General features: G+C 28.8%; 1 protein-coding gene across 1 annotated transcript; it reads right to left on the bottom strand.

The window, feature by feature from the left end:
* Positions 1 to 453: 453 nt before the first annotated feature.
* LOC150038883 (uncharacterized) lies at positions 454 to 1,301 on the bottom strand. Its single transcript, XM_090314873.1, has 2 exons — positions 1,215 to 1,301; positions 454 to 885 (listed from the first exon to the last, which is right to left on the bottom strand). The coding sequence occupies exons 1-2, from the start codon at positions 1,299 to 1,301 to the stop codon at positions 454 to 456; spliced, it is 519 nt and encodes a 172-aa protein (XP_090170999.1).
* Positions 1,302 to 12,316: the final 11,015 nt, after the last annotated feature.

Genomic DNA, 12,316 nt, shown 5'->3' with positions numbered 1-12,316 from the left:
AATCTATTAGTTTGTCTGGTTGTTCTTTTTGCTTGTTTTGTTCTAAAAAAAATCCCATTACTCATGGAATTAATTTGATCTCTTACTTAAGTTTTCATTTGAGTTCATCTTGTTTTACGATCATCCTATTATTGCTCACTCAATCTTTCAACCATAGTTTATTATGTAGCAAACTCTCTTTCTTTTCTTAACTATTTTAAGTTTTCTTTTGACTAAGTGATTGAAGTGAGTTACAAAAAGATGGTACCCTCAAAATGCACCAACCTAATAAGAATAAGAACTTTTAGTGTACATAATACAAAACTTAAAACGTCATTGTTATTCTTATTTTAGCTAATATCTAGTTTTCTTCTTCTTCTTCTTTTAAAAGAGAGATTTTTTTAATGCCACATGGGCAATCAATCAAAGGTCTTTTAAAGACAAACTAATCATCTACGAATGAAGAGAATTAAGTCAAATACTTGATAAAGCTGACATTTTAGCTCTTTTGGCTAAATTATCAACCAAAGAATTATAGAAGCTCTTCACAAAAACAAAAGATACGACTTCAAAAGACAAAGAGCTGCTCCAGATATCCTCCAGCCAACAATTCACCTCACTCAAAAAAGATGAAATCCTATTAATCAGGTTAATAGCTTCCAAACAATCAGATTCAACCACAAGGCAATTTACTCCCACGCTTCTAGCCAGACAAAGACCATACAAGATAGCTAAAAGCTCAGCTAAGGGAACATCATAAGAGGTTGAATGGTGATTTAGGGCTACAGCTTTCACAATATCTTCCCAATCTCTCAAAATAGCACTAAAACCAGTCGATCGAGGGATCAAAGACCAAGTTGCGTCCACATTTAGTTTCAGAAACCCAACATTCGGAGGCCTCCATTCCTACGGTAATAACATTCTTTGATTATCAACCAATTCTAGACATCCTGACTTCAAACCAGTGTACTTCTTTGAAACTTCTTCTTTATATCTTTGAATCCATCGGCTAGTAAACTCAACATCAGCTATAATTGATCCATGAATCATTTTATTTCTATCAGACCAAATAGTCCAACAGCCAATCGCAATCAAATTAAGCTTGTCAAGCGTGCAAGTATTATTTGGATCCATGAAGCAAGAATAAAATGTAGCTCTGGAACAAAAGAACAGGATATGGTTGATCAATTCTGTAGAGTTGGAGCAAAATGGACAGACAGCTTCAATATTCATACCTTTTCTTTACTAGATTTTTCCTCATTGGAATAAAATTGTGGAGAGCTTTTCAAAGGAAGATTTTGATGTTTTTTAGGAACGTTCATCTTCGCTGGAGAAATGAAATCTAATTTTCTTTTTTCATTTTTTTTGGTAAAATAGTTGATAGGTACATTCAAAATCAATTATAAATGATTATTTTTCTAATATTTCGTATAAAATAACTAGGGAGAAAAAAAATCAACGACATAGCAAGAAAATTTTAACTAGTGAGATTTTGTACTAATAATCACTCATTAAACCAATCTTATTTGTTTCTTTGCATACTCTTGCAAAAATCTAAAATGAAAGCTATTTCTAACACAAACTAACCCATTAGTTACTTAGTACTATGAAACAATATCCAGCCGGGGGAATGGTATATATAAATTGAATACATTAACAAATTGATTACACTCAACTACATATAGTATACACACTGTGTACGATAATAATATTCAAACCCAAAAAAGTAAGTTAATAATATAACGAGTATGAATTGAAATAACTAAGAGCCTTAAAATATTGTGGAGATGTCAATATGTAGTCGAGGCACGTTTTTTATAAGTGTTGTCCTAAAACTAATTTATTCGCTCTGTACATGCTGCAAGTAGACTACAATGATCGTCTTAGTAGGATACAACGACTAACTCCAGTAGAACTGCAACCTTGAACTACTCGGATCTGACAAAACTCATAGATATTTGTTCTCAACTCAACCCAAGATGAAAAGAAAGAAAAAAAATGAGAGAACTCTTCATAGATATTTGTTCTCAACTCAACTCAAGATGAAAAGAAAGAAAAAAAAAATGAGAGAACTTTTCATAGATATTTGTTCTCAACTCAACTCAAGATGAAAAGAAAGAAAGAAAAAATGAGAGAACTTTTCAATTTGGAGTGAGATGCTACAAATGAATAAACAAGTTGCTATTTATAGGCTAGCAACTTAGTAACTCTCCAAAATACAAAATAAAATCAAATAAATACAAAAATTGAAACATTTGTCAAACTTAACTCAATTTGGTTATTACTAGACCGAAATCAAACATAACTCATTCAAATTGAAGAAACTACAAATTTAACTTTCATACATGTTAAATTTGTACATAAAACATTATCTAATTGGAAGTTTCAATCCAATTTGAAAGTTTCTAACTATGAATTTAATTTATATAATTAAATTCATTTGTTTATGTTTAGTATTCAATTGTTTCACCTTTCTTTCACTATAAATATCCAACATATTGGAACTAGATTCAAATCATAAGTTTGGAAAATAAAATTTTAACTAACTAGAATTTTTTAAATGAAAAGATATACTCGTATAACTTTAAAAATCCTTTTTTAAAAAATTAAGGGTTTGTTTGGTAGGCAGTTCAAATTATGTTTTATGTTTTTAGATTTACTGAGTTTAGCGAATATGTGTTTTGTTGTCAATCTGAATTTTGTTTACGAAAATTGTTTCCAAATTCCATGATCCAAATAGTACAAAATTTGAGAACAACTTTTTTGTGTCTTCAATGTACACAGGGTTTGAATATGAAATTTTAAAATGCATAATTTTATTATTAAAGATGAAAAACAACAATAAATGTAGTATTTCATGTTATAAACTCGATGATTTTGTTAAATTAAAATATGTTTTATACCTTATATGATATTACAAAATAATAATTATACACAATTTCTAACCAAAAAAAAGTTCATAAATTAATTAGTAATAGTTTATATTTAACTTAATATTTAGTGAGTATTATAATTAGTTTTATAGTTTATAGATATATTATCAAACACATTTTAAAAAATGGTATAAATTGAGCTTTAATTTCTAAATCTACTATCAAACATATATCTGAAAACATGAAATACAACTCTAATTTCATTAAATCCCTTGTTTTCAAAAGTTTGTCCTACCAAACATACCCTAAATATTCTTATCAAATATTTAGATAAGCAAATCACCCAAAATGAGAATATATAGTTCAATCGGTAGTATGTGTTAACAACCAAAAAGATTGTGATTCGAATCTCTCACCCTTAGATTGTGCTCAAAAAGGAAAAAGAATCAGCATATTCTCTCTTTCTTTTTAGTTCAACAGTTGTTCGAAGAAATTTGTTGGAATGTAGAACAAAAACAGAGAACTGAACACTGCTGCACTTATTTCAACCTTTCATGTTTCGATTTTCATTCAATTTTTTCACAAATTTCTATGTAAATAATGGTTTTGGAACATTTATGAAAAATCAAGAGTAATATTACATCTTTAAACTAAATAACATTAACAAAAACAGAAGATCTGAAAATAGAGAAGGAAATAATGGGGTTTTTTATGTAACTCTCACTTGTTGAAACAACCGATATAATCACTTCTTTGTAATTCTTTGATTTTTATTTCAGTTTTCAGATCCTGTTTGGTAATTGTTTCGTTTTTTTTTTAAATTAAGCTTATTTCCTCTACATTTCTTATATTGATTTGCATCTTTCTTAACTATAATGGTTTAATTCTTAGCCAAATTCCAAAAATAAGAACAACTTTTTAAAAACTACTTTTTTAGTTTTCAAAATTTGCCTTGATTTTGTAATCCATTGGAAAAAAAATTGATATCAGAACAAGACATTTGGAAGTGAAAGAATATCTATAGGCCTAAATATTTTCAAAACCAAAAACTAAAAACAAAATGGTTATAAACAAACAGGGTCTCAGATGTTGAATGATTTCTCCAAAACTTTCTTTTAGTGTATGTGGTTTTTATTTGTTATAAGATATTTATATTTCAATAACGAGAAAAATAAGTCTAAAAAACTATGTTGTTTGATAACTATTTTTTTATTTTAAAAATTTGTGTTTATTTTCTCGTAACTTCTTTACATTTAAATTCATAGGAAATTTTCAAATACAAGTATCTAAAAGTCACTTTTTTTTTTTTTTTAGTTTTCAAAATTTGGTATGGATTTTGAAAACATCTCCTAATAAAACAAAGTAGAATATAGTTTAAAGTATGCATAGTATTATAAAACAAAAATCTAACTAGTTATCAAATAGTTTTTTTTTTTTAATTTTGACTTTGATTTTTATCTAAGAAAAATAGATAACAAAAAAAAAGAAAATTTAGAGATGAAAGTAATATTCATTAGCTTAAGACTCTAAATAATTATTTGATTTTTTATCTTTGGTTTTTGAAATCTAAGCTCTTAAACTAGTCTTACAATTTATATGGTTCTGTTTGGTAGGGAATTTGAAAATGGAAATTTGAAACAAGAATTAAATGAAAACATAAGTTTATTTCATGTTTTCATATATGTGCTTGGTAGTAGAATTTAAAATTGATTCTATAAACAATTATAAACTAATTATAATTATCCACTAAATATTAGTTGACAATAAATTATTTTAATTTATTAATGAACATGTTTCATATTAAGAAAATTGTATAATTATTGTTTTGTAATATTCTATAATTTATAAGAAAAATTGAAATTTTGGTCCCATGGTTCGAAGTAAGTTAAAATTTAAGTCTTGTGATTTATAGTTAGAATTTACCCCCTATAGTTTGATAAAAGTTTCGTAACAAATAGTCCTTATGGTAGGGACTATCAAATCAGAATTTATCCCTTATGGTAGGATTTAATAATCTATATGGACTATCAAACCATAGGAAATAAATTTTAAATTTTAAAACTATATGAATTAGCTTTTAACTTTATCTAAACCATAGGGACCAAACTTATAATTTAACCTAATTTAATTTATAATACATTACATAATACATATTTTAATTTTAAAACAATTGAATTGGGTTTATAACATGACATACGATATTTCTAAATGTTTTTATCTTTTTTTAATATAATTCTACATTTTAAATTTTAAAATTCAAACTCTGGATCTAAGAAAACATAAAAATTGTTTTCAAAATGTACCTTATTTGGATTACAAAATCCGAAAACTGTTTCCAGAGATAAAATTTGAGTTATCTGTCAAACATATATTCGTTGAACTCAGTGAATCTAAAAACATAAAACAAAATCTGAATTTCAAATCAAAGCCCTAAGTCTCTTTGTATAACTAACTACTTTCTTCCAATATTTTAGAAAAACAAGTCAATTTTTTTATAAAAAAATAGTTTTTAAAAATTTGTTTCTATTTTTTAAATTGACTAAGAATTCAAATATATTTTCAAGAAAAGTAAAAATTATAGTATGAAAATCAAAAGATGAAACAAACAAAATTTTCAAAAACAAAATACAAATAGAATGAAAAGGAGTTATCAAATCAAGCATTAATTTTCAAAAACTAAAAACAAAAAACCATATAGTTTTCAAATATTTGGCTTATTATTTCTTTTTTTGTTTTTCCATTTTTTTTTTTTAAGAATTAAGTTAATCATCATATGACATGTTTTACGTTTTTCACTCTCTACTTTTACAAGATATCCACAAAATTGTTTACAAATATTGACAACACAAACAATTTGAACCCTATCTCATAAAAATTGATCCATATTAAAAGTTTTATTAAACTTTTTTTTTACTCCTAATTTCTTTGTTTTCTTTTTTTTCTAAACCTTTTAAAAAAAAATAAACATTAACCAAATTTTAAAACAAAAAACCCATTTTATATAAAGTTCAATCTTTTAATTATTTTAATTCAACTAAAACAAGAAACAAGCCCTAAAACATTACTAAATATACCTTAAAAATTTATATTAATCAAGATTGAAATTAATCGTCCCAATCTCTAAGGAAAAGAAGAAAAAAAATAGATATGTAGGCTTTACACAAATTAAAGGATGTGATATTAGACATATTTTGATTGGATGAATATGAGTCCACTTGTGGATGCTTACCTAACCCTTTTAAAAATTTGGGAAAGATATTCAACTTGGTGTAGCCACAAATGGGATTGTGAAACTTTAATAATTATAAGTGCTTAGTTTGAGTGGACAATAGATGCATAATATATCTATGTATTTCAAAGTCACAAATTAAATCTTCTCCCACTTACTCATCATTGTTTAGGATTCTATGATTCAAATTTCTACTCACTAAAGTCAATATATAGTATGAGAAGTTCTAATCATAAAACAAAATATATAGCGCCTCTCATAATGTCACATAAAAAAAAAAAAAAAAAAAGTTTAGATATATGTGTGATGATCTAAAACCATAAATATTCTTGTGATATTGTGAGGGAGATAGACCCCTTTTGAAAATGTTTGCAAAATTACCATTTTAGTCATTTCTATGTTTTAAACCTTAGTTTCATATTGATTTTTATATTTTAGAATTTTTATTGACAAAATTATGATTTCTATTATTTTGTTATTAGTAAATAGTAATATGAATTAGAGTTTTGAATAGACACTCGATGAGTGACCGAAGAGGTTAAGGGAGGCGTAGACACGTTGAGAAGAACTTGAGGAGGTAACACTTGAGTGATGCGTTTGAATAGTGACGATAGGACTTGAAGAAATCATTGTTGTAGGTGGCTAGTTGACATTCTCACCTGAAGTACTTGAGCTTGATGCCATTGTTGGATACATGGGGAAAGAAAGTGAAAGTTTTTTGTGACGATTTGAAACGTAAAATGAATTTATTAAATTCACTGTTAGAAACTTTCAAATTAAATTGAAACTTCAAATTAAAATGATGTTTCATGTACAAATTTAATATGTATGAAAGTTAAGTTTGCAGTTTTTTCCTCAATTTAAATGAGTTATGCTTTATTTTTGTTAAGTAACTATTCAATTGAATTAAATTTGACAAATATTTTAATTTTTATATTTATTTGATTTTATTTTGTAATTTGGATAGTTACCAAGTTGCTAGCCTATAAATAGCAACTTGGTTCTTCATTTCTAGCATCTCATTTCAAATTGAAGAGTTCTCTCCTTTCTTTCTTTATTTCTTTTGTTCTTGAGTTGAGTTGAGAGCAAGTATCTAAGAGTTCTTCCATATCCGAGTAGTTCGATGTTGCAGTTCTACCGGAGTTAGTCGTTGTATCCTGCTGAAGCGATCGCTGTAGTCTGCTTGTAGTCCGTCCAGAGCAAATAATTGTCTTCAGGATAGCGCTTACTAGAAGCATGTCTTGACTAGGTTTTGAGTCTCCAAAAGTTTTGAAGTTCTTTCAAGTCTTTGGTTATTTTCATATCTAAGTCTTGTTACACCATCTGGTTTTCGTTTAAGTTTGAATATTATACATTGAGTGTATTGTTTCTAGTAATTGTGGTGTAATTAGTTTGCTAGTGTATTCAGTTCTATATATATACCATTTTCCCCAACAATCTAAAGACAATTAGTATATTTGAGCTGATGGCTACAAACTCCTTCACCAATGTCGTTACTTCTACCATCATTGGATCGTTCATTGTCAAACCTCATGCTGAAAAACTAGAGAAGTTCAAGGGAGACAATTTCAAGAGATGGCAATAGATGATGATCTTCTATCTCACAACACTGAATCTTGCTCATATTTTGAAGGAAGATTGCTCAATTATCCAGTCAGAAGTTGTAGCACCTGAAACAGAAGCTGCAAAGTGAGCATGAATGCATTCGGACTTCTTTCTTTGTAATTATATACTTAGTGGTTTTGAGGACACTTTGTATAATGTCTATTACAATGCCTACAATACATCAAAACTATTGTGGGATGCATTAGACAAAAAAATACAAGCTAGAAGATACTGGTGCTAAAAAATTCCTTGTGGAAAAATTCTTAGATTATAAGACGATCAATACCAAGTTGGTAATTAATCAAATGGAAGAATTGCAAATTATCATCAATGATTTGCAAAGTAAAGGAATGGACATCAGTGGGCCATTCCAAGCTGCTGCTGTGATTGAGAAGTTGCCTCCTTCTTGGAAGGACTTCAAATGTTATCTCAAACATAAGCGAAAGGAGTTATCCATGGAGAACCTCGCAATGAAACTTTGTATAGAAGAGGATAATAGAAAAGAAGATAAAGCTCTGCTAAAAGTTGAAGTCAAGGCACACATATTTGAAGCTTCAAAATATAAACCCAAGAAGTAAAATTTCAAGAAGAAAAATGTGAATCATGAGTCAAGGAATGATGCTAGCAAGTGCATTCGAGCCAATTGTTGGCTTTTTCGTATGAATGGCCATACTACTACAATGTGCACACACAAGAAGGGACAAAGTTCCAACAATCAAGCCGATGTCGTGAAAAATGACGATTTGGTTTCCGTCATTTCTGAGGTAAATATGGCTTGGTGAATTGAAACTAGTGCTACTAGGCACATTTGTAAAAACAAGTCATTATTCATTACATATGATAAGCTAGATGGCAGTGATAAGTTGTACATGGGAAATACTTCAACTGCCTCAATGGAAGACAAGGGAAAGGTCCTGCTGAAATGGACTTCTAAAAAGATATTTACCCTTAATGACGTATGACATGTGCCAGAGATTCGAAGAATCTAGTGTCAGGAACCCTACTTAACAAAAATGGGTTCAAGCTTGTATTTGAGTCATAAATTTATTTTGACAAAGGGAGGTATGTATGCGGAAAAAGACTATTTCAGTGATGTCATGTTTAAATTGAATGTACTAGTACAAATACCAAAAAATAATAATAATATCAACTCTTCTGCTTATATTATTGAGTTGTGTGATGTATGTCATTCTAGATTGGGACATGTCAATTATCGTTCTTTAAATAAAATGGTAAACTTAGGACTATTGCCGAATTTTAACATTGATAATAGACACAAATGTGAAGTTTGTGTTGAATCAAAGTTTACTAGAAATTCATTTTCATCTGTGGAAAGAAGTAATGAGTTACTTGATTAAATCCACATTGATGTATGTGTCATGAAAAGTACTCCCACATAAGGTGGTAAGATATACTTTGTCACATTCATTGATGATTGTAGTAAATATGGCTATGTATATTTATTACATAGTAAAGATGAAACCTTAAATGTTTTTAAAACATATAAGGCAGAAGTTGAAAATCAAGTTGAGAAGAAAGTAAAGGTGCTCAAATTAGATAGAGGTGGTGAATATGAATCATCATCATTTAATGAATTCTATGAAGTTAATGGTATAATCTATCAAACTGTAGCACTTTATATACCACAACAAAATGGTTTAGCTTAAAGAAAGAACCGAACTTTAAAGGATATGGTTAATTGCATGTTAAATAGTTCAGGTTTACCTCACAATTTGTGGGGGGAAGCTTTGCTGACAGCAAATTTTATACTAAATAGAATTTCACATAAGAAAACTAATAAGTTGTCTTATAAAATGTGGAATGGAAAGTTACCCTCATATAAAATGTTGAAAGTGTAGGGTTGTTTGGCAAAGGTACAAGTTCCTTTACCCAAAAGGATCAAAATTGGGCCTAAGACAATTGATTGTGTCTTTATAGGCTATGCAATGCATAGTGCTACTTACAGATTCATGATGGTTAAATCAAAAATATTTGATATCAATAATAATACCATAATGGAATCTATTGAAGCTGAATTCTTTGAGGATATTTTTCCTTTAAAGGATGAAGGACATAAAGTAATTAGTACAAAAAAGAACTATTAAAGCTAGCTCTTCGAAAGGTGAAGACGATCAAAATACTAAATCCAAACCTAGAAGAAGCAAAAAAGCTAAGAAAGCTACTTCTTTTGGACCTGATTTCATAACTTATATGATAGAAGGTGAGCCTCAGACTTTTCAAGAAGCTGTATCATCTTCTGATGCACCTTATTCGAAGGAAGCTATCAATAGTGAGCTAGAATCCATTTTATAGAACAACACATGGGTACTAGTTGATTTATCTCCTAGAAGTAAACCAATTGGTGGTAAATGAATTATAAGAGAAAGCTAAAGGCTGACGGCACTATTGATAAATACAAAGCCCAGTTGGTAGTTAAAGACTTTCGCCAAAAAGAAATGCTAGATTTCTTCGATACCTATTCTCTAGTGATGAGGATTACATCTATAAGGATGTTAATTGTAATAGCGGCTTTACAAAATTTGGAAATACACCAAATGGATGTAAAAACTGCATTTTTAAATGGATATTTACATGAAGTAATTTATATGGAACAACCTAAAGGATTTGTTGTTAAAGGGCTTAAAGACAAAGTTTGTAAACTTGTTAAGTCGCTTTATGGGTTGAAACAAGCACCTAAACAATGGCATGAAAAAGTTTAATCACACTATGTTATCAAATGGATTTAACATAAATGAGTGTGATAAATATGTCTATGTTAAAATCATAGATCAAGAGTATGTCATTTTTGCTTGTATGTGGATGATATATTAATAATGGGCACAAATAGAAATGTTATTGATTTCACTAAAAGGATGTTGAAATCAAACTTTGATATGAAAGACCTTGGTCTTGTTGAAAAAATTTGATCATTTTGATAGTAAGCCGATTGTTACTCTATTTGATCTAAATTATAATTTGAAGAAAAATAATGATGAAGGTGTGTCTTGTATAGAATATTCTAGAGTTATTGGTAGCTTAATACATAATGAATTGTACAAGACCTGGTATTGTCTATTCAGTTGGCAAGATACTCCAGCAATCCTGGCATGATCATTGGAATGCATTAATCAAAGTTCTAAGATACTTGAAGTACACTCTAGACTATGGATTGCATTATACGAGATATCCACATGTATTGGAAGGATTTATTAATCCTAATTGGATTTCTGATATCATAGAGACCAAATCAATCAGTGGGTATATTTTTACCTTAGGTGGAATAGTTGTATCATGGAAATCTTCAAAATAGACGTGTATAGTACATTCAATTATGGAATCAGAGTTTATAGCTCTTTATAAAGCAGGAGAAGAAGCTGAATGGCTCCAAAATTTTCTTGAAAATATTTCATTGTAGCCAAAGCCTGTAAGTGCAATATGTATTTATTTTGTGACAATTTAGAGCCTTCTTGAGAGCTAAGAATAACGTTTATAATGGCAAGTCACGACATATTAGACGTGGGCAAAATTTGCTAAGGCAATTACTCTCTAATGGAATAATTTCCGTTAATTATGTGAAGCTGAAAGAGAATATTGCAAATCCTTTGACGAAATGATTTTTAAGAGGCCAAGTCACATATACATCGAGGGATATTGAGCTAAAGCCTATGAAATGAGTTACCTAATGGTAACCTAACCTAGTTGTTTAGAGATCCCAAGATCTAGGTTCAATAGACAAACTAGTTGGATAATTCATAATTGATACACTAAGAAATTTATAGTTTCTTTCCATTTTTATGATGTTCTAGAGTGTGTGACATGTTTATGTTAAGGTTATATTGATATCTTGTTTTACAAGAGGAGTAGTGATAGGATGCTCTTAATCAATATTACCTATATGAAAGTAGAAATGGGGTCGCTTCTATGAGAACTTTTCAAATGGCTTATGTTCTCTAAAGCTTTCATGAATTCAGGATTTTGTCCAAGACCAAAATGGATACAAACATATAGAATCCAAAGATACAAGACAAGTTGTGTGTGATATTTGTTGTTTCAATTCACCAATGAGAAGGATAATTCCAGAGCTTAGTCTCACTATTTCTTCGGTAAATTCAATGGATATTCACTAAGGAAAGTTCAAGTCTAGAAGACACCTCTCCTGATGCATAGCTTGTATGTTTGCTCTTAACGGTTTTGTTTGATTTTTCTCACTTTCTTTCATGTGGAGGACTATTGGATATATACAGTGAAATAAAGTGAAAGTTTGGTGAAGATTTGAAACATAAAATGAATTTAATTATGTAGATTAAACTCATTGTTTAGAAACTTTCAAATTTAATTGAAACTTCAAATTAAAATGATGTTTCATGTGCAAATTTGGTAAGTATGAAAGTTAAATTTGTAGTTTTTTTTTTTTAATTTGAATGAGTTATGTTTGATTTTTGTCAAGTAACTATTCAATTGAGTTAAATTTGACAAATGTTTTAATTTTTATATTTATTTGAGTTTATTTTGTAATTTGGATAGTTACCAAGTTGCTAACCTATAAATAACAACTTGGTTCTTCATTTGTAGCATCACATTCCAAATTGAAGAATTCTATCCTTTCTTTCTTTCTTTTGTTCTTAAGTTG

Source organism: Benincasa hispida, chromosome 1 (genome assembly GCF_027475165.1).
Source record: "Benincasa hispida cultivar pf3 chromosome 1, pf3_genome.v1.1, whole genome shotgun sequence".
Classification (NCBI taxonomy): Eukaryota; Viridiplantae; Streptophyta; class Magnoliopsida; order Cucurbitales; family Cucurbitaceae; genus Benincasa; species Benincasa hispida.
Note: the sequence above shows the minus strand (reverse complement) of the source record. Positions and strands in the feature narration are given on the sequence as shown.

What these genes read in the sequence shown, in the direction of transcription:
- LOC150038883 (XM_090314873.1), bottom strand. Translation starts at nt 1,301, where the DNA reads ATGAACGTTCCTAAAAAACATCAAAATCTTCCTTTGAAAAGCTCTCCA. An exon ending in AAAAATCTAGTAAAGAAAAG is followed by an intron (nt 886 to 1,214) that starts GTATGAATATTG and finishes TTATTACCGTAG; the next exon opens with GAATGGAGGCCTCCGAATGT.